The sequence below is a fragment of the Trachinotus anak genome, unplaced genomic scaffold (genome assembly GCF_046630095.1).
Source record: "Trachinotus anak isolate AG129_WGS33_773 ecotype Australia unplaced genomic scaffold, CSIRO_AGI_Tana_v1 ptg000025l, whole genome shotgun sequence".
NCBI lineage: Eukaryota > Metazoa > Chordata > Actinopteri > Carangiformes > Carangidae > Trachinotus > Trachinotus anak.
Window position 1 is genome coordinate 9179294 of NW_027273876.1, and position 27811 is coordinate 9207104.

The window sequence follows — 27811 nt, forward strand, 5'->3', positions numbered from 1 at the left end:
GAAAGGATATGGATCAGAGACTATTTAGAAGTTTTTATGGGAATGAGCTTTATTTTATATGAACTATATAACATATTATATATACATATGTATGTCAATCTTGGAGACTGACCGAGGGTTTCTATGGAGAATTTTCAGTTTTGGAGCTGTACATGAAAAATAAAAGGTAGGAGAAAAACCTTTTCTTGCTTTATCGCCATACAGGCAAACACACTTAATTTTAGACAGTCAGCTGCACTGAAATTTCAGCTGGTCTCTATTTCAGGTTAAGGAGGAAAGCGTGCGATTTGGTGAGAGGCAGTGGAGAGAGGGTGAGGAATGAAAAGAAGGAATGATTCAGAGAGAGATGTATTTTGGGAGAAAGTGTGAACTATCTAGGGGACAGATCTGTGGGTAGAGGCAGACATCAGGCAACTGCAGGACTTGTTGTCTTTGCCAGAGGGTCCAAACCCCAGGTCCCCCACCTCCTACCCTGAACCACATGCATCCTTGGCTCTGGCAACCTGCATCGCACCAGCCCAGGCTGCCAGAGGGTAGGAAGGAAAGATGGAAGAAGAGGAAGAAAGTTGCATTAAAGGAGGGGTGGGAAGAGAGGGTGAATGGCAGGCAAGAGAGATGACTGCAAGATGAGCCAGAACAAACAGAAGAGAGGGTGGTGCTGGAACAATTGTAGAGCTGAGGGAAGTTGGAAGAAAAGATGTAAAAGTGAGGAATTAAAAATGGAGTACAATACAATTTAACAGTATGTTACTGACGAAAACATACTGAGTGAGAAAAACTTTGTAGAAAGTTTTATTATCTCAGACAGAGATGAAGATGAATGACCCCCTACTGACTCTGGAGAGAAACCCTCTGCATTGACTCTTGCCCACACTCTCCCATCATCCTTTAGAAATGTGACTACAGGTGGACGTTAGTGGCATCTCACCCAGTGCACTGTCAGCATTTTTTGCAGTCACACTCACATCTTGTTGGCAACATCTCTGCCAATTCCCTTCACTGTGAAAGTCCCAACACCAGATAAAGAGAGTGGAATGAAAACAATTCTATGACCCCTGAGGAAAAAGAAGCAGAGAGAAAGAAATGAGAGATGATGGAGCACGAAAAGGAAAATGTACAAGGCAATTAGCCCTGGATAGCCATGATCATTATTTCAAGTGTGCCTTCAAGGACCTCCTATGCTTGCAATGCACATCAACAGTAAAGGGCCTTTCTAATTCTGCAGCAGAAGGCCATTCCAGTAACATGTCCTAATAAGTGGGAATCTGCTGTTGACGACTTCTTTAAAGTTAGAGGTTTTGTATTTACCAGAAAAAAACAACTCATGGTGGCTTAGTTTACAAACACAAGGATCAAATGTTATAAGCAAACATAAATTTTATGCATAGTGGAGATATGTAAATGTAAATGTAAATATGTATGTAAATGTATTTATGTCTTGATATACCCAGTAGCTTTTTAAAGTAGCTCTAAAAATACGTTTGGAAAGGTGGTTTTGTATGATGCTGTCTCTGGATCTGTGAAACAGTAACCTAAAGGTAAAAAAGCAAGCTTTTCTAATCAAAGGGTTTCTGATTTATCTCTCTAGCTTGCAACCAACTTTGGGTTGAAAGATAAAGTGTCAAACCTTAGAGGTGTCTTTTTCAAATTGCTCCTGAGCAAGGTTTAACAAGAAATTACTTTTCCTTCTTTCTCTGTCTTTTAATTGTATACTGAGATGCTCAAATGTTGATATATTTTAATAAGTGTATTATTTGGTCAGAGGAGGAGTCGACAGAGTAATCTTCTTTTGCAGTTTCTTCATAGTCTGTGTTTAATAACCTTGAGAGCTGTTGGATCAGAATGGAGACTAAAACATGTCTTTCCACCGGTTCTGTCTCCCCAGCTGAGAGAAACAGACGCAAACCTGGGCAAGAGCTCTCGCATCCTTACCGGCATGCTGAGAAGGTAAGAGGCAGGTAGGGACATTGTTTCTGCACCTATCTGTATGTGTCATGCGCTAACAGTGCTGTGAGCTTGCTCCAAGTCATCACCATCTGATAAAGTTTGTAATTAGATCAAAATTTTCAAACTTTTTCATTGCACCTGTAATTGTTCTTAAACACAGCGTTGTTGTTGGCCACATTGATTTTCACTGCATAGCACACAGGCAGGAATGGATAAATAAATGAACACTTTGCAGTCCATTGCCTGTAGTTACTAGGTAAACTGTGACCAGTTGATTTTGTCCATTTCAGTGGAATTTTATTTGGATTATATTTATCAAACAACCACTCCACCATGTGCAGCTGTGATTACATGCACTATTTGGGTACTTTTACTGCAGTATAATCAACTCATTCAATGTTAAGGGTTGTGTTTTCTTTGTGAATTTCTTTAACCCTGATTCTAATAATTTTTATAAGTCGAATGTTCCATCAATGTGACATTCACTGTGTGTCTGTGCAAACAAATCAACTAAACTAAACTAAACTAAACAGTGTGAATGGCTGTTCTGTTGCATGCTGTGGTATTGGGGTTAAATGTCTGGGTAGACTGAGAAAAGAGTAGCCCTGCATCCTGCAGAAAATAGCTGGAAAAGACTAGTGCGCACTATACATGTCTCCATTCTTGTCTTTTCTTTGCCTTTGTTTTCCAGCCCATATTACAACCCATATTCAACTTGCAGTCTTTGTCTCTCTTGTTTGCTAGTTCCCGCACAAGGCAGCCCCCGACAATCACACAAACAGAAGCATTCACACGCAAATATTTCAATAGTCCTTGCATTATCTAATGTACTGCCTCCTAATACACACACACGCACGCAGTCACACAAACGTGCACACACACATACCGTAATGTCTTGTCACATCTCCATTTCATAAAGTGCCTGTGTGCCCACCCCTGAACCGTGACGCCACGGTTTTGTTTCTCGCTCCCTCTTTCTTGTTTTTTTTTTTTCCTCTCCCTGTCGCCCACTGTGGATTTTGATTAAGAGTAATATGTAAATGACACAGACTAAATGTAAAATCCTTGGGCCAGGAAGGAAGTGCCAATTGAAATAGATGCTTCAGTGCCCGTAGACAATTTGGAGGGCGGCTCACAGGGCGGCCAGCAGTTACTAGAGAGGGAAGGCCTGAGAAGGGCTGTGATGCCGACTGTAACCAATATTTCTGCATATGTCTCCATTTTGTCAAGTCTGATTATGGGAAGAGGAGGAGGATTGCGGGGGGGTCAACTCGCCTGGCTTGTCACCCAGAGCTGTCCAGAAATCATTCATCATTCCCTCCTCCTTCCTTCTCTCTTCCCTCCGCCCCCCTCTGGAGCTGAAGTAAATAACACACACTTATTTCAATATTATCATATTAATGTTAAAGTTCAGCTGTCACCTAATGGGAAGACTTAATCAGACGTAGCATTTTAAGAGGCAAGCTGCCACCCCCCGCTCCCCACTCTCCAGCCCCCTCTCTTGACGTGCCTTACCTCCTCTGGTTAGCACCCCGCTCAAATCAGGATTTATGAGAGCTTTCCAAAGTGGGGCCCGGCTGCGAGCCTCTTCGACTACCACCCGCCTTTCTGCTTGATGGGAGCAGCACAACATACGCCCCCCGCCTTTCTTTAACAAAAAGTCATTTTTTTCTTTTCCATTTTTTCACTGTTTGAATAAAAGAAAGTGTGTTTTGTTGTAAGGCTGTGGGCTGGAAACGTCAAATCTGAAGTCATTTATAACCAGAGATAGAGAACTGTGAGCAAAAAGTAAGTTCAGGATGGTTCAATGATATCCCACCCCCACCCCCTTTCAGGCAATTCTTCCTCATTTCTCCACTCATTTAATTATTTGCCCCCCTGGTTTTCTGCCTTTTGATTAATTGTTTATTTGTCTACAATGTCAGAGCAATTGTAGTTTCTGTAACATCTATAGAAGTAGCGCATTGCTTTAACTCTACCAATAATATGTAAAGGACTTTTATAGTTAGGTGAGAGAAAGAAACCTCGTCTGTTACATTTTATAATCTCTGCAGTTGTAACACAAACCCGACATGGACACAGATACTCATTCATGCACAGGTTAATGAATATTCAATTTTTTGTTTAATTATTTGTTGGTGTTCCTTTTGTTGGAATGCTGCAATTAGCTAAATTTGAAAGCCAATGTTTTGTTTTTTTTGTTCAAGCCAAGAGTTTTGGACAATTGTTTTACATCAATACCACAGAGAGATATATCTTTTTTTTTTACTGCCAACCTGTGGTAGTGAGCAGAGTAACAATTTTAAGTTGTTTATGATGGCTGTGATCCATGCCAGACAAGCAGACTTAGGTGTGTAAGTGGAGGGATGGAGGCATTTCTCATGATCTACAGAATAAATGGTGTCCTTTTTCATTGTTGGTGTAGTTTGTTTTAAACTCACACCTCTTCTTGAAGTGCCTTTATGGTGTGGTGGATATCACCCCAGCTGAGAAACCATTAGACACTCATTAAGCCAGCTGTCAGAGTTCAAGAAAGCCAATTAACTTAAAGGCTCTGTGAATATCACTTATTGTAAGCAACATTCAGAAACACACACATCTCAAATAGCTGTTGCTTTGTTTGAAAATTAATCTCTACAAATTTCTGCCTGTGAAACTCACTGTCAATGAGGGTAATTAGTATAAAACACCATTTATAGGTGCTATTGATTGGCTGGGTTGCTATCCAATGTCACAAACATAGCCTCTGTCTCCTGTCACCTCCGTCCATACATAGTGGATGTCAGTGGTCTAGTGGTGGGCATCCAGGGCATCCACTCTTAGTTCATTTTTAATTCAATCTTCTGAAATCCTTTGGGTTTTAATTATACGATGACAGGCACTATGATCCCAATGGGGCAGAAAAGCGATCCTGATATTATATTAATATCTACTACCATCAAACGAGCACCACCAAAAGCCCCCTTTTACCACAAAGAAAAGATTTGGCAACAACACTGCCTTGCAAGAGTTTTAGCGACTTTGATTGGTCGCATTCCTTATGAAAAAGTGTCTTGATATAGGATACATGAATTCTTGAAGTTAAAGGGAATTACACAGTAAAATATTAACAGCAAGTTAACCCCATAAGCAGGAGTAGTAGTCATTAGCATCTTAGAATAGAAACTCATCTGTCTTAGAATATGCTAAATTCAGGTACATTTGGATTGGTAGGCCTCAGAAACAAGCTTAGTTTTTAATTTATGTTGCCATCGAAGATTACCCCACTGACACGGATTTGTTGGGGACTGAACTTAATATTGTACCAAACTGTAAAATAACATCAGGGGAAGGGGTGGTTTTTTTATCGTTCAAAGCACTTAGCACTTCTGTAAAATAAACAGAGCCCACGAACATGAGCAAGAATTTACTCCCAGCAGACCAAAGTCATTTTTCTTTGAGACTTCATCAGGTCATCATCACAGATATTATATAAAATGTAAGTAGCTAAAATTTATTCAGTGGATTTTCTGGTCAACTAATTCGTTGTCATTACTCCTTAATTTGAGCAAATTTGAAAGATGTGGGTTTGGTACAGACAGCACTGGGAAGCGTAACAGCTCACAGTGTGGATCACTGTCCCAGATTACAAAAGCCACAGACCTTATGATGAGATGTCCACTGTTTCCATGGCACATTGACACTATGGCCTCTTGTAAATACAAAATGGTCTTGTGACTGTTGCGTGCACCTTCCTGCTGCTATGCTGAACATCTCAAGCATCTCACTCACCACGGTCAGAACAGTTTGGAATGGGATGCAGCTCCAGACCCAGTTAGGACCACTGGGGTTCCTGGCAGCTTCACGGAAGGAGGGGGCACAGTGAAGGGCAATGAAGCAGCGAGGGCGAAGGGGGGGAGGATGTATATTTTGAAGCAGAGGGGTTGTCTGCTCTCGCTGGCAGCTGATCCCACATGCAGGTGGTCGACTCAGTCGCCAGGCAGATCAAAAAGTCAAGGCCCCGGGTGGACCTCCCTTTGAAATGGGAATGGGGCCTAGATATCAGACAGAAAACATAAGCAAGCTCCCAGCCACAGAACAGCTACATATTCATGGCTGAAGCTGGCAGTAGCAACGGGCAGGCAGGATGGACACAGCCTCAGCCTTCAGAAGAGGACTCATGCACACTCTGGACACTGATTAAGAGATCAGCCCATCAGCCAGGGTGAGGATGATACTGTAGCTCACAAGCTAATGCACCTGCAGTGTTACCAAGACTCTTCCTTCCTTTCTTGAGATGTGTTTTGACAAGCTGTCTTAATGTGTGGCTAAGTTCATTTCTCTGATCTTACACAGTAGTTACATGTGGCAAGTTCTGTACAAATATAGCACAGCTAACAAAGAACAACCCTCTGAATCCTGTTATAATGTTGATCTTTTACTGATATGGAAGTTAAACCTATTCATATGACTAATTGGCAGAAAAAGAAAAGGTACAAGTCATCCTTGCCTATGGGAAAATCAAAAGTTTCCTGCCTGTGTTATTCACAGGAAACTAGGGGTTTTTCCTTGTTTGCTCAGCTCAATAAACCAACATGTAAACAGTGTAATGAGCCAAGAGACTAAAGTGCATGGCCTCAGAAATGCATCTGGAGAAGGGAACTTTTGATTCCTTACAATCTATAAGTATTGCCTCGCTGCTGTATTATTGGCAAATATATACTCTCTTTCTATCTGACTCTCTGGAATATTAACAACTGGAATATGTAGGTCACATAATTAATGGAATTCAACTCTCCCAGTGAGCTCTGGTGAGATCGGAGTCTTGGGGCCCTCTTGAAGTCTTGTTATGAAGTTGAACAAAAAGATTCAATTTTTTTAATTGAAGCTGAAAGACGGGACAGATTGCTGTTGAAATGTTTTTCTTTCTCCCCTTTTCAATTTTTTTTCTCTTTTCATTTATTTATTTATTTGTATTAGCCTGTTTCAGAGGGAAAATGAGGAGGATAGGGGAAAGGGCACACTGGGTACAGTGGCAGGGTTTTCAGCGCTATGTTCTAGCCATCTATATATATCTACCATCACATGCAACATGCATTTCCAATCATACATACTCTTTATTTTCTCTATTTCTCCTATTCTGTTTCATCACAATATTGGTGTGTACTCCATGTCTACAACATTGTGTAAGACATGTTTGCCCTATTTTACATTCTATTTTACTTTGTATTGCAGCTGAACTCATCACAGTAGCCATAGTCAAGCTTCGTGTTTTCTGTCCCGAGAGTGGCAGATCACTCCCAGTGGATCTCACTCTCTCTGATCTCCTCTCCATGTTGCTGCCACGATAATTCCATGTTCTACATTTAAACACATTCCCTTTGCTTTGCAATTTGTTCAGCCTGGCATCATTACCACCCCACTCAACCCCCTACTCCCTGCCCCCATATTGCTGCATCCCTCTGGGTCAGTCCCATCCCTGGCCTTTTCTGCCCCCTCCAGGGAAGCATTCTGTGCTTTTTATGTCCAGTCTGTTTTTATTCTGGCAAAGGAGCAAAGTGCTAAAACATGAATTGTATCTGTCCACTTTGGAACCCCTAGCTAAACTTTATACCTACCAAGATGAGCGCAGCTGCTGTGTGCATGTGTATGCAGGCACATTATGGGTATATTCAGTGGTTAAAGGATAGCATGTTAGCCAAATGGAGGAACATATTTAATGTTAATGACAGTAGTTCTTACTTTTGGCAGACAAGCAGGTAGTACTGGAAAAAGTGGCTGTGCTCTGATGCCCATTTGCTATAGCAAGGAAAGCAAACAGGTTTCTTAAGGTAATTTTAAACCACTCATACTTCTGACCATACACACTGTACACTTACTGAGCACATAGTATGTGCAGAACAGTGAACACATCTGCTCTTGCTCGTGCTGTTGTTAGCATCCATAAACATGGACATGATGAGTACACTGGGGCTCTTACCTCCACTCTCCTACAACTCAAATTCTGACGTTACAATTAGAGAGATCATATGACATTTATATAATATTTTACACCATGTTAAATATTGGAGATTCAAGATGTAAGTATCCCCACTGAAAGTACCTAGCAGTGGGGTTATCTTAAATTGAGGGGACTCTTTTATAAGAGAAAATGATAAAGACTGAATTTTGTTAATAAACCACGGTTTTATTTTAATCAAGCTATTTTACTATTTTGTTTTGAATTTTAGATAAGTGTCTTTAAAATCTGCACTTTTTCCCTTGTTTGTAGGTATGAGATACTTTTTAATGTTCTTGTGTGTCTATGTGTGTGTCTGTGGCTACAGGCTGCTGCTGGGACAATGACAGGGTGCGCCTCAGCCTCATTACTCACTGCTCCTGAGCCAAACAAGCACCACTGCCACCTCTCTCTCTCTCTCTCTCTCTCTCTCTCTCTCACACACTCTCTCACTCTCTCACTCTCTGCTTTATCTCTGTCTTTTTCTCTCTTCCTCCACCTTGCCCATTAGAGAGTGCTGATGGGATGTTTTTTGCAGAAAGGAAAATATATACACACAGAAGCCTGGGCTGTAGAGGAAGGGATTGTTGACAAGGGCAAAGACGTGTTGTTGTTTAATATAAGGGATGCATTTGTCTGTTGAGGACTGACTCGCTTAACTGGCTGCCAAAGCCTCCTTTTTCTGCCATCATATCTCCCTCTCTCTGTTATCCAGTTCATGGCAGCTTCTGTTTTTTGATAGATCAGGACATAGTTGAATTGTAATTATTTCAAAATGTGGTGGTGAAGAAATTCTTTAGATTTTCTTCAGTCACGTAAAAGAAAAAAAAAAAAAGTCAAAGTAGGACATAGCTTAAATCGTGACTACTTTCTAAATTCATTTTAAGTTACATGGTCTTCACTATCAAAGCAAAACAAGCAAAAAACTACATATACATACATATTTTAAGTGAACCTGCCATATCAACACAAATAGCTGTCAGTAAGGCCCTGAACTGGGCATTGATGCTGAACTTCAGCATTCCAACTAAAAACACTTTTTGCACCATCTCTTTCCCAGATGCTCTAGGGTCAACCAGCCACGACGTTGAGGTGATGCTTCGTTCGACCTCGTTCATCTCATCCTAGTTGATAGAGCTTCTTTTTTCCCCTCCTTTAACCCTGACAGACTGTCGTTCTGACGAGATGACTGGAGATCAGTGGCGCTCTCATCCCTTGAAGTGGCTCCAGGTGTCACTCCAAGGGTACCCGCCCTGTTTGATCTGCCGTAGAGCGCCTGTCGGGCCACGGCACCCTCTGATTTCCCCGTCAGAGGGGAAAGAGGCTCTCCTGTCCAAAAGTTCCACTGCTACTTTTGAGTGACAGCAAGTGAGAGGGATTGGCGGCCATAGAGCAAACCGTAGCTGTAACCTTTGGGGAATCGACTCTTTCCTGTTGTCATTATTCCTAGCTCCTGTTTAGCAGCTATACAGAACCCTCTCACGTACCCCCTCTTGGGAGCATTGTATAGAGGTGATCCTGGTTTGATATGCCAGGCCCCAGCAGTCCAAACAACAGAAAAGGAAACAAAATAAACATCAGATAAAACCAAACCATTTTCACTGATCATGCTGTGGGCCTTGTCTTAAGATGAACAAAAAAACCATCCTCTCAAACATCTTCAGATTCTGTCCAAAGGAGGTCCCTGTCTTCACTGAAGAGCTGCACAAACAAAAAGGACAGATGAAACAAAATGGAGGAATGGAGGCATATATCTTTTTAGCAAACATAGATGCCTGTATCCACCCTACGTTTTTCCCCCACCTACTGTGAGCTTCTGTAGAAATTACAGGTGAGATCTCAGTCTGTGGCAGGGCCTGCCTTTCGTCTAGAGGGAGCAGGGGGAAGGGTGGGGGATCTGGGGGGGGGGGGGGGCAAAAAGACTGAGGAGGAGAGGAAAAAGAGATTCATGCTTTGCAGTACTGCTGTGTTGTTTGTGGAGCGCACTCTTCCCTTTGTGTGTCTGGCGATAACTTATTCAGCACAGGGCCATTCATCCAGGGGTTGAGCGCGGGCGTCCGTCAAGACGGAAAATAATGAGGCGACAGCAGCGCAGAGGATAGCTTTCTCCCTCTGCCTAGGTCGCCCCCCCCTTCTCCTCCTCTGCCTCCCCCTTCTCCATCTCCTCCTCCTCCTAGCCTCCCATTATCAGCCGATTTAAATAGATAATAGGGGCCCTTCTTCAGGACATTTTGAAGCAATTAGAATCTATCACATTGTCTCTTCTCTGACTGTTGTTCCCTCCCAGCAAGCCATTGTGCATACTTCTTGGCATACTATGCAACAGCTGCCTGGAATATTGTGGAATGCCACTCCATTACTGGCTGCCAGTATGTGTGTCAAGGAGGAAAAGGGGGCTATTTTGTAACCTATATCTTTGCAGTAGGCTCTATACCCACGTGCAAATGTCATCTGTTCCATCTTGAACCATGTGAGGACATGGGATCCCTCTGCCATGATAAGCTCCTCTTGGGCTGCATTGCTTGGCAGAATAAAGTGGCTTCTGCCAAAACATTTGCACTGTGCATACCTTGCCTGCACTTTCAGTCAGCTCTCATTTAATTCTTCCTCTCACCATCTTTGTACTGTTCATTTTGTTGACTAAGAACATACAGTGGCATTCAAATGTGGAAAGGGAAGGCCTCTGCCCCATGTGGTCTTGAACTGCATTAATCCAAATTATGACACATGATAACCTAATAGGAGAGTATGTCCAGTCGGGGCTTAAGTAGTTTTTGAAAACAGTGATAATCTCAACTAAATAAGTCAGCTGTCTAGGTTGTGTTTGCATCAGGATAGATGGTTAAGTATAGTTTTTGCTGTTATTGTTGTTGCCTCTCAGATCTCTCTTTGGCAGGGTGCAAGAGCTTGAAATATTTACAAATGCTGAATTTTGACTGTTTTTTTTTTTCTTTTTAATATTTTCTTCTAACCCATCAATCATTTACTGTGCCTCTGTTTGTGTGTATCTCATCCTAACAGACCCCCAGGATGGTGCAATGAAACAAAGGCAGTACATTGTTGCCATGTTCTTGATGGCATAAAAGATCCCCTTTATCACAATGGGCAAAACAATAAAAAGAGGACCACTTTTTTTTCGTGGAAGCAAAAGGTTGAAAGGCAAGGCATTTGTAGGCATCAGGATTCAAGAGGAGCTCCCATCAAAATACTTCAACAGCATTTGGTCCCTTTTCTAAGCAAAAAGCAACTAACCTTGAATGCTTTTATACTAAACACAAAAATAGATTTTTGTTGTATTTTATATTTTTCTATCCCAAAGGCTGGAAGGCAAAAGGACAGACCCCATCACCCCACCCATCCCCTACTTTGGTTTGGTGGTGCTTGCTGTGAAGGGCATTCCAAAATGTGTAAAACACAACAGTTCTGACAAGTTGCTACTGAAAACAGAGCTTTGAAAATATCTTATAATCCAATCTCACAATGCAGTCTGCTATTACACAAAAATTCAATTTCAATCTTTTTTTAATTCTATTGTCATATTAAAATTGGTGTGATTTTCTGCAAATAGAATACAAGCGTCTCAGATAAAAAAAGAAAAAAAAGAAATGCAAACAAAGAAGAGATGACATCGTGCAAAGTAAAATTATGCTTTTTTGTACTTGAGTCATCTAGTCATTATGTGTTAGTTAAAAAGTTTTATTAGTCAATAGTAAAATTCCTTCTCACTTTTTGAAGCAATTTACTCATCTCCATTTACTCTTTTATAGAGTAAAATATCCTATTATCTTATATTTATAACACTATAGATGACTCTAAATCGTATTGTCTCAATAAATCTGTGGTCCTATCTCATAGTAGGCCCATCATGGTAGTATTAACAGGAGTCGAATCACTTCAAGCTGGTGTTAGGTTTTCTTGATCCAATTCAGTTTAGTCATTGAACTTTTAGAAAATGACTGATGTTCAAACAAACTTGGCATCATTTTAAACTGCCACTGCAGAAACCCATAGCCTGAATGTCAGCCTTGCAATGCTAGCCCTCCCAGACCTTAAATTTGAGTAGTAGTAAATGTACTGTGAAAGTATCATAAAAAGTAGGAATTGTTGTTACCCATAGTCTCACTTAAGCACAACCTCTTAGTAGATTCAGTAGAGCTTGGGATGTGCTGAGTATTGTGAAAAATTATGACGAAAATGATAATGATAAAAAATCTTGCATCATGTAGAAGCATGATAACATGAAACAAGATGTTTGCTATATCTGATAAATTACCAGTCATATACCAGATGCCATTTTACGTTAAAACACTTGAAATAATAATTACAACAATTTATGTAAACTGAACAAGTAAAGGCCAAAAACAACAAATGCTCTTGGTTTTCTAAAACCATTTTCTATAATTTAATTTGTTGGTAAAATTCACGGTATTTTTCAGTTTCTCAGTTTCACAATGTATTTGTAGTATGTCTGACAAAATGGTTCAATGTAAATTTCAGCATAACTGTAACTTGATCCTTGAATTGTAATGCAAATGTCAGTGGTGGAATACTGTTTCAGAGCAGTTTACAATCCTCAGTTTGTGGCTCAGCCTGTTGAGGCAGTGTTCACATTTGGCTAATGTTAGCCACTACCCGTCTTTGTTGGGATGTGTCTTTGGCATCACTGTTATTTAAAAAATGAAATTCTGCAACAGAATGTTAGGGATGTCTGAGATAATGCACCTAACAAAGAAACAAAACAGACAGAGACAAATTCATTGTTATTTGAATTAGAGGCAATTACACAGGCATGACCACTGAGATGTGGTGTGTGCTTTTTTGTAGAGGTAGACGATTGAATTATGGCACGAAACCCACTGAAACACTATTTCTCTCTGTGTAGAGTACTGAAAGAGTCAATTTGTGACACAGGTTGTTTTGTTTGTTACTTGAGTCTCTCCCTAGATGCCTCTGTCCCAGTGGTGCATTCCAGTGAAAGCAATGGCTGGACACTGAATCGTAACAGTCCTCCCTGTGACTGATTCATATTTAGTGATGTTGAAAAGGCTTTTTTTTATGATGGATGCCTCAAACCATCATGTGTAGTAGCCAAAATTGTAAGGACAAAGCAGAGTTATGCCACAAAAGTCTGTAGAACCTTGATCAGTGGAGAAAACCCCAGTGAGGTCGAATGCCCATAGCATTCAATTTTAGCCCAGGGACCATAGGAAGTTTTCTAGATGTTGTATAATTAGACGGTATGCAGTTAATCCCAAGCGACTGTTTGGCAGGCACCGTCTTTCCACTCAGGTTTTTCATATGTAAACGTCTTGAAGTCACCATTCATGGCTTTAAAGTTATTCTTCTTATGGCTTAAAGAAGTCTTGAAAATTAAAGTCAACATAATTTGTAACAGGTACATAGACATGTACACCATACAGGTGATCTAGTATAATTCTGAAAAGGGATTCTCTTACGATATGACATATCCTGGCTGAGAAATTTGCTAAGAGTCAAGTGCAGTCCACATTCAAGCCCTTGGCCTGGCTTGGGTTTCGGGGAGTGAACCAGCCATGCACGGCTGGTAATGACAGGTTCCATGTTGCCCGTGGCTTGTGGCCCACTGCACTGTTTGTTTGGAGAGTGATGCTCGGCCGTGAAGTGCTGGCCCAGCTGGCAGCAGTTCCGTTGCCCCTTTGGCCCGATGGCTGGGGCTTGTTTGGCCCACACCAGCCAGGCAGACTGGCATCCAGGAGGCTGTGGAAGAAGAGGTGGAGGAGTGGGGGTCTGACAGAGGAGAGGAGCTGTTGGCTGAGCACCCTGGTGCTAGGCCAGGCCTGCTGCCAGTTGGAGAGAAGACTTCCTCACTCACACCACAATCTTCACGTCCCTGTGGCGACAGAGATCTTAGTTTGCACCTCAAGGGTCAACATCATCCCATCGTGATCTGTCTCAGCTTGAACAACCTTGCTCACAGAATGGCACTGAAGACTTAGCAAATACATATTTTTTATTTTTTTCGTCCTACTTTTTCCAGCCAACTCTTTTGTGGACAGTAACACAAGCCTGGCTTTAAGACAACTGACCACTATTTTATTTTGTTATACTTTTTTTATTGCATTTCTGAATACCTCTGTTGTGTAATATAACAAAGGTAGTGTTATTTACACACACATAAATACACTTTGCCTCCTCAGTCCAAAAGTTCAGTTGCCGATCTTGCATCTGCCAAAGTTCTTGCAGGGCTGTGGAAATAAAAAAGTTGACCTTCACTCTTTCGAGTGTTATTTTGAGGATTATTTCCAATGCTACTAGCAATGGCAAAGAAATCTGTAAATGTGAATTTTTCAAAAATTGGTACACACTAAGATCTAAATGAAATTAGCAAAAAGTCTTAAGAGTCTTGTGATAATTATTTTCTTTCATTATATACACAGTGGGGTTCAAAAGGCCATGAAGTTTCACCTCTGTCCTTTGTAGACCTTTATAAGCAGAACTTGTAATGTAATTTGTAACTTGTAAGTAATTCTATCATTGTGCTTTGGACACATACTGTAAATTACAATAGTTAAAAAAATCATCTACAACATACAGCTGATTTGTAGCATCACAAGTTCTGTATGTGGCCTGTATCTTAGCCTGGTAGCAACAAAGCTAACCCCTCCACAAATATCCAATAATAACTCAAGGCCCTGAAAACTATTGCCTCTCAAATGTAGAGCTGCTTTGTTTATTTTCTGAGTGTTTGCTGGGTCACATGGGTACATCCTGTCAGCCATCATGTAAACTTTAACCCCCACCCCATATTCCAATGGCGCCAGGGCTAACATTGCTTCTGTGTAAAGGGAAGTTGTGAGGACATTGATGTCTTGGCCTAACATCCTAGTGTCACTTTCCCAGCCTGTTTGTGGAGCCCGCCGATCCCCTTACTCTCCTCAGCTGACCTGAATGCATCACTGAGTATCACACACATGTGAGGAGCCTGATATCTCAGCCAACAACAAATGTTTTCCTGCAGTTACCATTGCATTACTATTGTACACAGCCTTCGTCCTCTGACCTGGCTCACACTGAGGCTCTGTCGGTTAGATGTTTTTCTCTTCAGGCCAAGACTCTATTTTATTTAACAAGATGTTGATGCACACCCATCCCATCTAAAAGTTTCCCTGTGGTATAGCATTTCAGAACAGACTTGACATAAACCATTTCTAAACACTGGTTTCATTTCACCAATCTTTAATTACATCGTTTGGTAGAGGCCGAAGTACAGAGTTGAAGCAAAGCACCATGTTAGCAAAGCGTATAATAGTGAGGGATACCACAGCCAGAGGACAGTGGGTCGAGAAAAGGGAAGAATATTGCACACAAACAAATACTGTAGGAAAAGTTGAGGTGTTAAGGGTTTGTAGACTTTTAGAAATGGCTTATGATTAATAGCTTATGGCCTAGGAGATGACTGGGTTGACTTTTAGCATTTTAAAACTATTTAATTTGTAATGGAACATTTGTTTTGTGTTGATAATGGAACGAGTACTACATATTGCTATAAATTCAGAAGTATTTAACATAATTTCTTTACTATTACCTTTGAATGAACCTCAGCACATCAAGATGACAGTCCCCATTCCCCATCCAGGTATACTAGACATTTAATGTGTATTTCAGTATTGATGACTAATGCCAGCACTATTACAACATTGTTACTAATTAAATTGGTCATTTTCTTCCCCCTCAAACCTTATTACTAAACATATTTCAGCTTCGCCTCAAAAAGCCATCCACAGTCAGTCAATTAATTTAGCTATACAAACTGTTGGGTTGCATTCCAGTTGCACAGTGTTTCAGTGTATTATGATGCCATGAAGAGAATCATTGTAGCCCCGAGCGATGGACAAGCCTTCCTCCAGCTATGTGACAAAGGCGGCTGTGAGGTCGTGCCCCAGGCCAGGACTATCAGAGCTATCAGTCCAGCAGAGAAAGAACATAACAACAAGCCCTGTCAAATAATGGTGTCAACAGTGGGATTGTTTAGCTTCATTTGTACAAGGAATGTCCCTAGTTTAATGGTAACGTGTCGCTGTCTATTGACTCAATGGGTCAGATTTTACCCTCTTGTTGTTTCTGTTTCTCTCTTTGAGTGTGGCTTGCTGTAGAATGGTATATTGTAGTCTGTGCTATACGTTGATTTAAAATATTTCCCTTTCCTCAAACTTTAAGATGTCAGAAAGGTCACTTGTCAAGGATAGTTGGCCTAAAGACATAGATGTGGGAGCCAACATGATAACTCATGTTTCATTGAATCTTTTCTTGCCTCCCACTGAGACCTGTATTGTATGGCCTGATCAGTGTTTTTTCCTCATTGTTTATTAAGTTTGGTTGTAGTTCAGTCATCAATATTTAGAAGTAGGCATTATGCTAAAAGTCAAGACTCAGTTAATGGACAACAGTGTAGGATTCATTGTCCCTGAGCTGAACTCACAAATGGACTTTTCAGTCGCTTGGTGATCTGGTGTCTGCAGTGCACAGCACCACAGTATCTATGAGAACCTTTGCTTGTTAAATGTGGCTTTTTTTCACATGCAGTTCATGGTTTTGAACTACAAAAGCTCTGTGTTCAGAGTTTTCAGTGTTTAGTGCAGCCACGCAGTTGTGAAGGAGTCTTTCCTGGGTTCCGGACGCTAGTTGCCTTCTGAACTGTCAGAATGTCCGTTATTATTGAGCCCCCCCTCTGCTATGCCTTACCCTCTAAGTTTCAGCACTTCCTTTACCTGGCTGGCTGGATAAAATGATTTCTTCTCTCCCCTCTTCTTCTTTAGTCAGAATATTGCTTCTCCCCACCACCATGCCACATCCCCCTCCTGCTCTCCTAACGGTAAACGTTAAGATCCAGGAGTGGATCAATGGCTGTTATCCTTTGATGTGCCAGGACGCATTACGAGCGGTGAGTTCTAATTGGAGCAGAGAGCTGAGGATCAATGTTGGATGTAATTGCCTGACACAGGGATGGGTGTGAGACTTTATTATCATTAATATTTAGACATGATGTGGGAGGACCCAGCCGAGGCTAAATGTACGACGGCGGTGCGAGCCTTTGATCTCAGGAGATAAGCAGATCGATTGGTGGGGGGTGGCTGAAGGAAAAGAGGTCGTAGAAGTGTGGTGAGCTGGACGAACGAATTAGCGAGTCCTGCATCGTGGATTTTATCGAATTTCTTGGGAAAGTTCTCCTTTGGCTCAGGAAAGGTCATACTAGGCCACAGTCATCCCAATAGCTAAAATAACAACATGGCATCCTGTCAGAGTCAAGTGAGGAAAGAAGACAAGTTGGCTTAATTTCAAATTTGGTCACAAATAGGAGACAACTGATACATTTGCAGAATAGACACAATTATGCATTCATTAATCCAGTAGTTACTGAAAAAGTGAAAAAGTTCCAAGATAACATGCCCAATGCTCTTGTTTAGGTGTTTTTTTTTTTAACTTCATATGTTTTGTTTTTTTCAATGAAAACAACTAATCTTCAGATGGAGGTTTAGATGAATGAAGAGATGTTTTGTCCTTGTCTTTTTGACGAGTTCCATTACTTGGATGTAACAGAATATGATCATGGGACAAGCCCTGTGAGGCTTAGGGCTACTTCCTTGGTGTCAGCAAACACAAGACATTGTTACTTAATCTTATAGAGGAGTTAAAGGAGGGGGGTTAGACTGTCTGGAACCCTCCCTGTCAAGCATCATGACCAGAGGGGTCAGGGAATATCCCATATGTCCATGGAGGCTAAAGGCATGCTGAAACTGTGAGGCGGTGATGTTAACACTCAATTCTGTCTTCTCTGTTTTTGTCACCTAGTTCCCCAAGAACTGATACCTTAATCATTGTACTTAGCAGGACAAAGGTGGGTAACGGTTCACACAATAACAGGTGTGTTAGTTTTCATGGCCGTGACCTGCTGCCTGATATTGGACAAAGTCAGAAACCCACCAGGATCCAGGTCAACAGGGATGATGATCCTGAAAAGAGATTAAGTGAAGGGGTGTTGTAATGTAAAGTGACACTGACTTCACTTTGACACGAATTTTCCACAAATTCCACCAATCCATCATTTGGTAAATTGGTATTTATGATAGGTCTCTTGTGTCTTTACATTCATAGCTCTGCATTCAACAGTACATTGTACATTGTGCAGAAGCTAGTACCATTGTGGATAATCTCAGGGTTGAGCAACAAATGGCCCATTATGTAATATTTTGATCATCATGCTAGCTTCAGCAGTGTTAACACATATCTACACATACCTTTTGTGTTTTTCTTGCACTGTCTATAAACCTACAGTAGTGACCAAAGAATAGGAAGATTTCTCAATTATGACTTCATTCATAATTAATAAAGATATTGAGAAATATACACATATCCTGGCAGAAAGGAGCTGACATTTACCATTTAAACCCTTGCTTTTCATCAATATTGAAAGCCAGAGTCCTTTCTCTATGAATATCTGCAGTAAGGCCAGCTTTTGTGTGTTTACCATTCCAGTTCAGTGTTTCAATGTGCCCACATTTTCAAAGTTCTGGTGTAGCCTCTTGTAAAAGGCTCATCTTTCGACAGTGAATGTTAAAAGTTAGCTCAGTATGCTTAGTACTTTGTTTGCTCTCTTGTGTGCTCGAATGTGTGTGCACACGTGTGTATATTTCTGAAGAGTATTTGTGTGTGCATGCCCGGATTTGTGTATTTGTCTTTATTTCCGCCGTGTGGCTGTGTGTGTGTGCACACATGCCTGAGTGCATGTGAATAAGGGAGTGAGATAAGAAGGAGATGAAGAGTCGTTCAGAGGAGCTTTCTCACTCAGAGGCGTCCCCATCTGTTCGCCTGGGCCTAATTGTTCCTGGGTGCGAAGACATGGAAAAAAGGCAGGAAAGCAACTGTACTCGTCCCCTATCCCAGAGTTATTTCTGTAACATTAAAAGAGTGCCACCAGCACGCTCCAGATTATTGCCATGTAAATAATGGCACTTGGCTCGATTCCCTGCTAATGAATGTCATTTACTTTTCCAAACGAGGATTAATTATCGACCGAGGACCCCTCTCTCCTCCCACAGGGAGCACGTCGCAATTAACTGCCAAAAGATGGCTGCTAATATTTGTGTTTTTTTAAATACATCTATATGTGCGTACATGTGCATATGTTCCTGTGACATGGTGAATAACCTTCCAATTAACTGTCTGCTTAATTCTGTGGTGAAACTGAGAGAGACCAGCAAGAGGAGAGGAGCAAAAGAGGCCCATGTCAGCTTAATGTCCTTGCCTCAATGAGTATAAGGGTTTTTGTTGGATGTCGGTGTTGGACATTGTTGTTGTGAAACTAGGGGAAAAGAGAGAGTTGTGCTTCTTTGGAACCAGCCTCCTGGTTGCAAAATAAGGCCAGGAAAACAAACACGGGCCTCAAATTAGATTTCCCAAAACATAGCATTCCCTCTCATTTTACACACCACTGTGGCCTGCAGACGAGAATAGAATAACCCGTGAAATCCGCTTCGGATTCAGAATGGCACAGTCACTGGAACACTTGACAAACGAGTGCCCTCTGGATCTATCTGATGACCCTTTTTTTTTTTCTTCAGAAAAAAAGATCTTAAAGAACCTAATTATTAAAAAATCTAATTAGGTGTGTTGTGAAACTGCAAAACTAATGTGGATCACTGATAGGACAGTCCAGCTATTAAAAACTTTTCCCCTTACCCTCTTTAACTCTCATGTCAAATCTACCTCACTTTCCTTACTCCTTCCCTTCCATGAGCTCCCACTCTCCTCCTTTTTTCCTCTCCATCAAACTGCCTCTCCCTGCGTGGGATGCCTTAGCTCATGCACTTTACCCAAATGAAGGAGAAGATGGGGATAAGGGTTGTTTCTGTCGACAGTGGCACCGTTTGAGGTGTGGACCCCCTCCTGAGAACCCGAGACTTTGATAATTCTGCAGGGCTGAAAGGGTTCAATTCAGAAAGGTCCCAAGTTCTGCATGAAAAAGATCCATGCTGCCAGATTTAAACCAACAAGCCATTTCTTTTTAGTAAATATGAGCATTTTTTGTTTTGTTGCTGTGTAGGCTTTCTAGTTGTCCAGTGGCTTTTGACGAACTGACCAAGGAGAGTTGACGAATGACTTTAAAGTGACGATTAAAAAATGATCTTCATCTTTATTATCTTTAAGAGGCTTATTATAACTTACAAATAATTCTGTATTTGATTTTCAGGTTTTCTTAATCAAACTACAGTCATACCTGTTTTGTTTTTGTCAGCACGAGACCAGTCAGGGTGAGAGCCACCAGGCAAAAAGGGGGCTTGTGTGTCAGACGTGCCCACAGAGACAGGGGTTATGATAATAGCTAACTGTGAGAAAGGCTGGGAGGGAGGGAGTCTAGAAGAGGCCACAGTTTGACACATAAACCATATACCATGGGCTACAGTCATCCTCCCTTCGTCCTTTTCCATGTTTTATGGCTAGATTCTGTTACTGCTCCCTGGCTCACCTCACAGTGTGAAATGAGCAAGTCTCGACTATCCTCCTCACCCCACCCCACAAGCTCGCAGACACACGTGAGCTCTGCCAGGAGTGGCGTTTCTGTTTAGGTCTAAACATGTGGGGGTTTATGATCTGTTGAGTGTGTCATTTCAAATGTGGTCGTACAATATGTCACAGTGCTTGAGGAAGTGCTTGTGTGTGTAAATGTAAGTGCGTGTTTATGGATTGTCTAAGAGAGATGGACTTTTGTGCATACTTACATTACTGCTGACATTACACTTACATGAGCAGGTACATGATGGAAGGGCCTCATATTTGCGCAGTGGAAATTTACAATTCTAAATAATCACCATCCAATCCTTTTCTACCTTCTTTTCTCTAGTTTCTCTGGCCCTTTCCTTTTCCTTACTTTGTCTTTTCTCTCTCACTCAGGGTGGGGGTGAGGGGCATGCTCCAGGCGGCAGCAGGTTTAGCAGGTTCTGAGGAGCACAAGAATTATTTTGGATCTGCTCTGTTTCATCATCTCCCGCTGTCGGAAGTTTGTTTCTGAAGCAGGAGCCTAAACACTTGCTTCCTCAGATGATGTGTCACAAGTGGCACTTTGTTGAGCAGTTGTATTTGTCTCTGGCAGGTTTTACATAGTGGAAATGAACAGGGATTGTACAGTGAGCAAGTTGTGATCTCTGTTTAGTGTAAACCAGGGCTTTGTCAGAACTTGTATTCTTGTTGTGTAGTGTTTGTGTTCGTTTCAGTGTTTGATTTGTTTTTACATTTGAAGTTTTCACAGTTTCACCCAAATATACCCTTGCCTTTCCCTAATATCATTTACTTACTTACAGGATATTCACAACTCTACTCTATCATGTATGACATGACCATGAATTTTATGCATTCCTGTAATTTGTATATATTGATTAAGAAATGTAGTTATTATAGTCATTCCAAACGTGCAAAAGACAGACAATGCACAATAGATAATTTTGTAGTGTCATTCTCATTGTTGCCAAAATACTGGTGTTCAGGTTAGACAGGTATTAGATGGTTGGTATGGGTGTGGATAAAATAGAGATGAACCTTTCTTTGCTGTAGTGAGAAGAAGATAAGTGATATGATTTAACCTAGGAGTCACTCTGTAAATGTTTCCATGCAGATTTTCTCTGGAATAACAGCCCTTTTGTCATAACTCACTGTTGCTGACTTAAAACCCTTGAACAGGCTTTTATCCCATGTACCTGTGTAGTTCAGAGGAGAATGTTGTCAGAACCTGTGGAAGTGGATGTTAAGGAGTGGAAATGTTTTTGAAAGTGCAAGTGTGCACAAGGTGTAAGTGAATAAATAGATAAATAACCACCGGCTCTTGTAGAACGAGCCTCTCTGGCCGTGGGCCAGGCAGGTAATTCCTCCAGCATAGTTTTGGAAGCGCCACAGCAAGCCAAGCCTGCCTCAGCAGTCAGACTGTCTGCACATTTCTGCCACTGATGGCATACCAGGGGCGCCATTTTCCTCTCTGAGACAGACAAGCCGGAGGATCTGATTGGCCTTCCGCCAAAGCGCACTCACAAAGGCTCCTTTGACAGCAGGTCAGTCGGTTAACCAAGCAGTAGGCAGAGGGAGAGAGGGATAAGCCAGGAAAAAAAAACCCAAAAAACTCTTCACCCGTAAGCTTCATTATTAAAGGGTTCTTCACACTAAAAAAGTGCACTGTCGTTTGTAAAAAGAATTTAATAACACACACACACACGCACACACACGTTTCTCATTTTTTCAGTTTTTGAGTTAAGAAGATACATTCGTGGTTGTGTAGACCTTCAGCTCTCATTGGGATGACTGTATACTCACATCCACAGACGTGGGTCAGAGTGGCAGCTTAGAATTCATGAGTAGATATGAACGAGACTTACATGTTTCGTGTGTGGGCCTACATCCTTGCGGCTTTGCACAGACTGGCAAAAGCATGCCTTACGTATGTACAATAATCATCTTCTTGAACTGACAATAATTTGTCTGTGATTCTTACATGTCTGATATGATTACCTAATAGGGGCCTCTACATCAAAACCTTTCCAGTATCTAAGTTCAAATGTTTGTATTCTGTGGCAGTATCGTTATTTCTTTATTTTTTTCACAAACGTGGATTAATTTCTAAAGTGTATGTGACAGAATTGGTGGATTTTTGCAAGTTGAGATTTACAAAGCAAATGGAAATGTTTTGGTGTAACCCACACTCACTTGCATTAATATTGAGTCTGCATTTTGGCCAAGATAAATATGTGCGCAACCATTAGCTCTTCCTTGTTAGGATTTTGATGGTGCCTCACATCTTATATTTTCATCATAAAGCTGTGTAGGAGCTGACACGGTAGCGTTAAATAGCTGCTGATGTTCTCTTGTGTGCTCCCGCGCTCATTATCTCTCCAGTCCAGGCCTTGCGTCTCAGCTTTCTCCTGCCGCCCATCTCCTCCCCTGTGTACTAGCCGCTTTGCATATGACTGATGTTTAAATGCTGCATTGTTAACTGACGTGGGGTAGCCCTTTGCTGACCCGGGAGGTATTTGCTCGTTTGATCATGGGGCAGCAGTTTTAATGTATCGAAGCACCGCCGCTCCATAAAGCCCCTAGTATACGTGGAGATGGAGGGCGAAGGCAGGACGAGGGATCCATTGGTTGCAGGTCTGACAGTACAGAAGGAAGGTGATTATTAGACTCCGTTGGTCAGCAAGGCTGGAGGGGACACTGCTGACCCTGCACTTCCACTTATGCTGTGATGGTGGGTGTTGGTATTTCAGGGGGGTTTTGCGAGGGTTGTGGCAAAGACAGAGAACAGGGCTCCATTGATGAGCAGTTTCAATATTTCCATCATAGTGTGTTTTTTTTTATAAGGGTTTGAATATTTGCATGAAAGTATGAGGATTTGTTTCAGGCCTTGTTCTGTGGTTTCTCTTTTTTTATTGTTTGTCCTCCTCTTGTCTAATTTACATCATCTAAAATGGACCTTTCACTACATAAGCCACAAGCTTTTTTTATTCCAGAAAAAAAGTTTTGTTACTTTTCTTCCCATGAAGTTAATATTTCACATAGTTTTAGCTATTGACTTTTACAAGCAATCACTTTAATCCTATGGAAGTTCTCGGCTTAGTTTGTCATGAAGACTGCTAACTGAAAGCCAAACATCAGTGAAAACCACCTTACCTTTTCATCTGTGTCACTGGGCACAAGAATCCCTCTTCGCTGGCTGACAACACCACAGAAAGAAATGTTGAGAAAGAGGAAAAACAATGACACAAACAGTGTACAAGTTTGTGTTCAAGCCTTGGGACCTGTGTATCAAGACCCAGGTTGCACTGAAGCTAACCAGGCTCTGGCCCCTCAAAAGAAAATATTGAACACCCATACACCCTTCTAGCTTTTTCCTTACCCTTCTTTGCCCTTTTTTTCTCTTTCTACCTTCTCCTTTCCTCTTTGGTTCTTTTCTTGTGGGAAGTCTCTCAGGGCGACAGTGACCATAGATATACCAGGGGGGGAAAAACAGTAAGAAAACCCACTTCGCTCAACTGGATCATTAATATTTGATGGACAGTTCCTCCATGAATTTCCCATAGCATTCCATAGTGGGCTTGTGATGTGCAGAATGTAAGGATACAGATGGACATTATTCAAAGATCTTGATGCAGCATCCGGACCATTGAGACCAGCTAGATCAGCTTGACCACAAAAAAATATTTGCCTGTTTATCAGCCTTCCAGAGTTAGAAGTCCTTTGACATCTACAGCACTGAACATGTTATTGTGTCATTAAGCACATTTGACACTGTTTTATAAATAGAGTTACCTTTAAATTCCCTTCTGTATAATCATGTTAGCATGCTCCAGATTAACTCCCACTTTCCATATCTATGTCAAGCACTATGGATCCTCTTGAGATCTCACAACTGGTTGCTGCAAATATGGATTGGCTCTTGCATTTCCAAAAGTCCCAGAGCAGCCCAGATGCCCCTTGACTTTTGAACCATGGTTCACAGGAAAGCAGAGGTGAACCAGCAATCTGCATCTCTCATGGTGCCTCACGCCCACACTGCTGAGAAAGAGAGAGAGAGCCACATGAGTTTATGTCTAGCAGTGGACGGAAAAAAAAATAAATTGAATGAAAATTCTGAGTTGATTAACTCAGGCTGCCATCGTCAGCCCTCAAAGTTCCTCTTCTTCTCATTCTGCTACCCCCTATCTTTTCCCATTTTCTTGCTTCTTCACTCAATCTTCCTTTTTTCTTTTTCTGAGTTTTTGCAGAAGGCTGACCCTGCATGGCTGCAGGCCTTGATTAGCAGGGCTTCAGAGCCCACAGTCTATTGATCGGGCCTCCAGAGCACTAAGCAAATGTAGCTGGAGCAACAAGTCAATAATGCTGTTACTGCAACAATCCCCGTCACACTGGTGGCTCCCCCCCCACACACTCCAAGTGGTTATTTTTCATGGGTTGGGGGAAAGGGGGGAGATTTGGTGGTGAAAAGACAATCATGAGCAGATCAGCGTCACTCAAAGCTCTTGTTCTATATCTTTGTTCTGTCTTTCTCCATTTCTCAAACCATGTCTTTTTTCACTCAGAACATCTAATATAACATGATTTCACTGGCGACTCATTCCATGTACAAGACAAGTTTATTCTAACCCATTACCTAACTTCCCTTTCTCATCTCTCCCAGCCTGATCCCTCCTCTCTGTTTCTCTTGGGCTGTCTCAGCTTAGACACAGGGACTAGGGAAGCTAGTCTGCAAATTTAATGGAACAGCATGGATTATTTAGACTGACTAAAGCCTCTCTTGTAGTGTCAAATGGGGGGTTGTGGGATGACATTATACCCCTACATTCTCTCCTTTCCTCCGTCTCTTGCTCTATTTCTCTTATTTCTGCTCTGCTTACCTGATAGATAAAGTGATCTGCACTTGCATGTCCAAACAAGCTGAACCTGATGGTTAACATCATCGTTAATCGATCTGTAATATTTCACAACAGATTTCTTCTTGTAGTTTTCACACGTTTTACTCAACACCCCCTTGATGCAGACACACACATGCAAAAACTCTCTTACACAACCATTGACTCACAAGCATGTATAGTCTGACACTAGCTTAGTCCCTTCATACCTGCAGGACAGAGCAAGGGGCAAGGGTGGCCTGATGGTCACGAGGTCAAGTTCAAGACATCACCTCTTCTCTTGTTCGCCTGTGGCCCTAACATGAAATCCAAGCTTGGTTAGTCTGCATTCTGTCCACACTGACATGCAAACTCAACCTTTGACCTCTGGATACCAACAGAGGAAACAAGTGTTAGCTATTTCCTTTATGGTTGGACTTACTCCTGTCCTGAATAACTGATCTGTGGCAGATTGAAACCAGGTCAACAATTCCAGATAAAGAGCTGTCAGCCTTCCACTTTACTGCTTACGTCACTCGTTTTGTTGCCATCATAGCCCTGATGGCAATACCTACCTGTGAAAGTATTCTAGTTTCTATACTAAACGCTCAAAGTTTGTGTTTTAGGAAGTGTTTCAGGTGACCGTTTTTCAACCCAACAGAGCGCTCAGTTGTTCAGAGAGTATTTTATACAACTCTCTGGTTCTTATAATCAGCTTAGAAGATTGAAAAAACGGGAGGAGTTAATGTCTCTTCTTCACAGAAGGGAGATATCACAACATCATCTGTATCTGGAGACACACAGGATGCAAAACTAAAACCACACGGGACTTGAAGCAAATATTTGGAGAGCTGACTTAAACTGGCAAACAAACAGCATTCGGAGGAGCTTCCTTACCAGTTAATAAAAAGACTCAGACATAAACACTAATATCCTCATGTCTTCTTTGTCGTGGAATCCCAAACAGACGTCTTTTTAGGCCCAAAGAGTTTAAAGCACTTATCTGATAAATGGTTTTGTTTTGAGCAGAAAGCAGTTTAAGGCACCTCATGAAATTAAACTATTGGGACAAGTTCCTGTGAAGATAAGTGCTTTGATTCCAACTTGTATAAAAAACAGTTGACTCTATGGACAACAAGGCACGATAAGGAAGGAGATGTACTGTCGTTTACTAGTTATCATACCTTTTAATTGACTGTTAAACTCTAAAAAAAAAAAAAAAAAAACTCAGCTGAGAATCCTTTTATATTGTGAGGCCAAACATTTCATCAGTAAGCCTGAAGATGTTGGGTCAAATTTCACAATAATAGAGTTGGTGTGCGGTGTCAGACTGTGGATCTATTTATTTCTTCCTGCTTCCCTAACACGAGCTCAGCAAAAAACATCTTGGTATATATGAAAATAACAATAATAAAACAAATCTGTGTAATAATTAGATTAGGAGTCTCTCCCTTTCTGTGTTAGTATATTGTACCAGTAACAAAACATGCAGATGCTATGAACCATCGCCTCAGGTGTCCTTCGCTTCCTAAGCATCCCAGTCCACTACTTGCTTCTTTTTCTCCCTTATTTCCTTTCCTTTCTCTCATGAAAGTGAGCAGTAGTGCACACAAATGATTTATGTGCTTTAATGAGATTTCAATACTGAACAAACAATAAAAATTTATGGACATCATAGTTTTAGAGGCCTGGAGCTCGAATGGCTAATGTTACGCCCTTTTTCACCAGGGCCAGTAATCGGATCTGCAGCTGGCCCCTGGCCCTTGCAGAATGTATAGCAAGAGGGATTTTGTGTTTTGGGAAAATCTTTGCAGAAAGGAGAAATGGTGAGGAATGTCAGCTTTCAGGGTGTGGGGATATTGCATCTATTTAGTCCAGACATACTGTGAGTCAGTCAGCAAACCCAGCAACAAACACTGAGCACAAATATGTTTGTTCACACAAGTAATGGATATGGATTTCCCTTCCATCCCAGGCCAACTTAACAATGACCATAACATAATTGCAAAGGGAACTTCATCCCAATGCAGTTTACCCCACATAATGAAATCCCGCTCTTTGTGTACAATTACAATATTATTCAGCACAGAACACATGTAGCACTTCAGCATTATTGGTAATTATTTGTCCCATGTCCAAGCATCTTGCACTGTGTAATGCAATATCAAAAGGTCTATCTTTCCATTCTTGTTTTTAGACTTGGTACAGTTATAAGGAGCATTATTCTGTATTAGTCAAATATTCAGATCGTCTCATTTCTTTAACTGTCTTTTTTCTGTTGTGAGATTCTAAGCACTGAAACAAGTACAAGGGATGTTCATCAACCTACACTGAAAGTTATAAATATGGGCTAATGACATGCTCATGTAGACTGTAAACTAGTGAGGGTGACAAGCATGTAGGGCAAACGCTGGAAAAAAAATGTTCTATCACCACACCCCTCCAGCAAGAGTGAGAGAAGAAGAAACAGGAGTTTAGAAAGAAA

General features: G+C 41.4%; 1 protein-coding gene across 4 annotated transcripts in view; it reads left to right on the forward strand.

Annotated features, from left to right (window-relative positions):
- Positions 1–27811, forward strand: part of vti1a (vesicle transport through interaction with t-SNAREs 1A) — a 113467-nt gene that overhangs the window by 76791 nt on the left and 8865 nt on the right. For 2 of the 4 annotated variants that reach the window (XM_071463644.1, XM_071463640.1), the window contains one exon: positions 1886–1947. In XM_071463644.1, coding sequence (XP_071319745.1) covers positions 1886–1947 — 62 coding nt within the window. Of the gene's footprint in view, positions 1–1885; positions 1959–27811 lie in introns of all 4 variants that reach the window. The other 2 variants (XM_071463643.1, XM_071463642.1) reach the window with 1 other exon arrangement.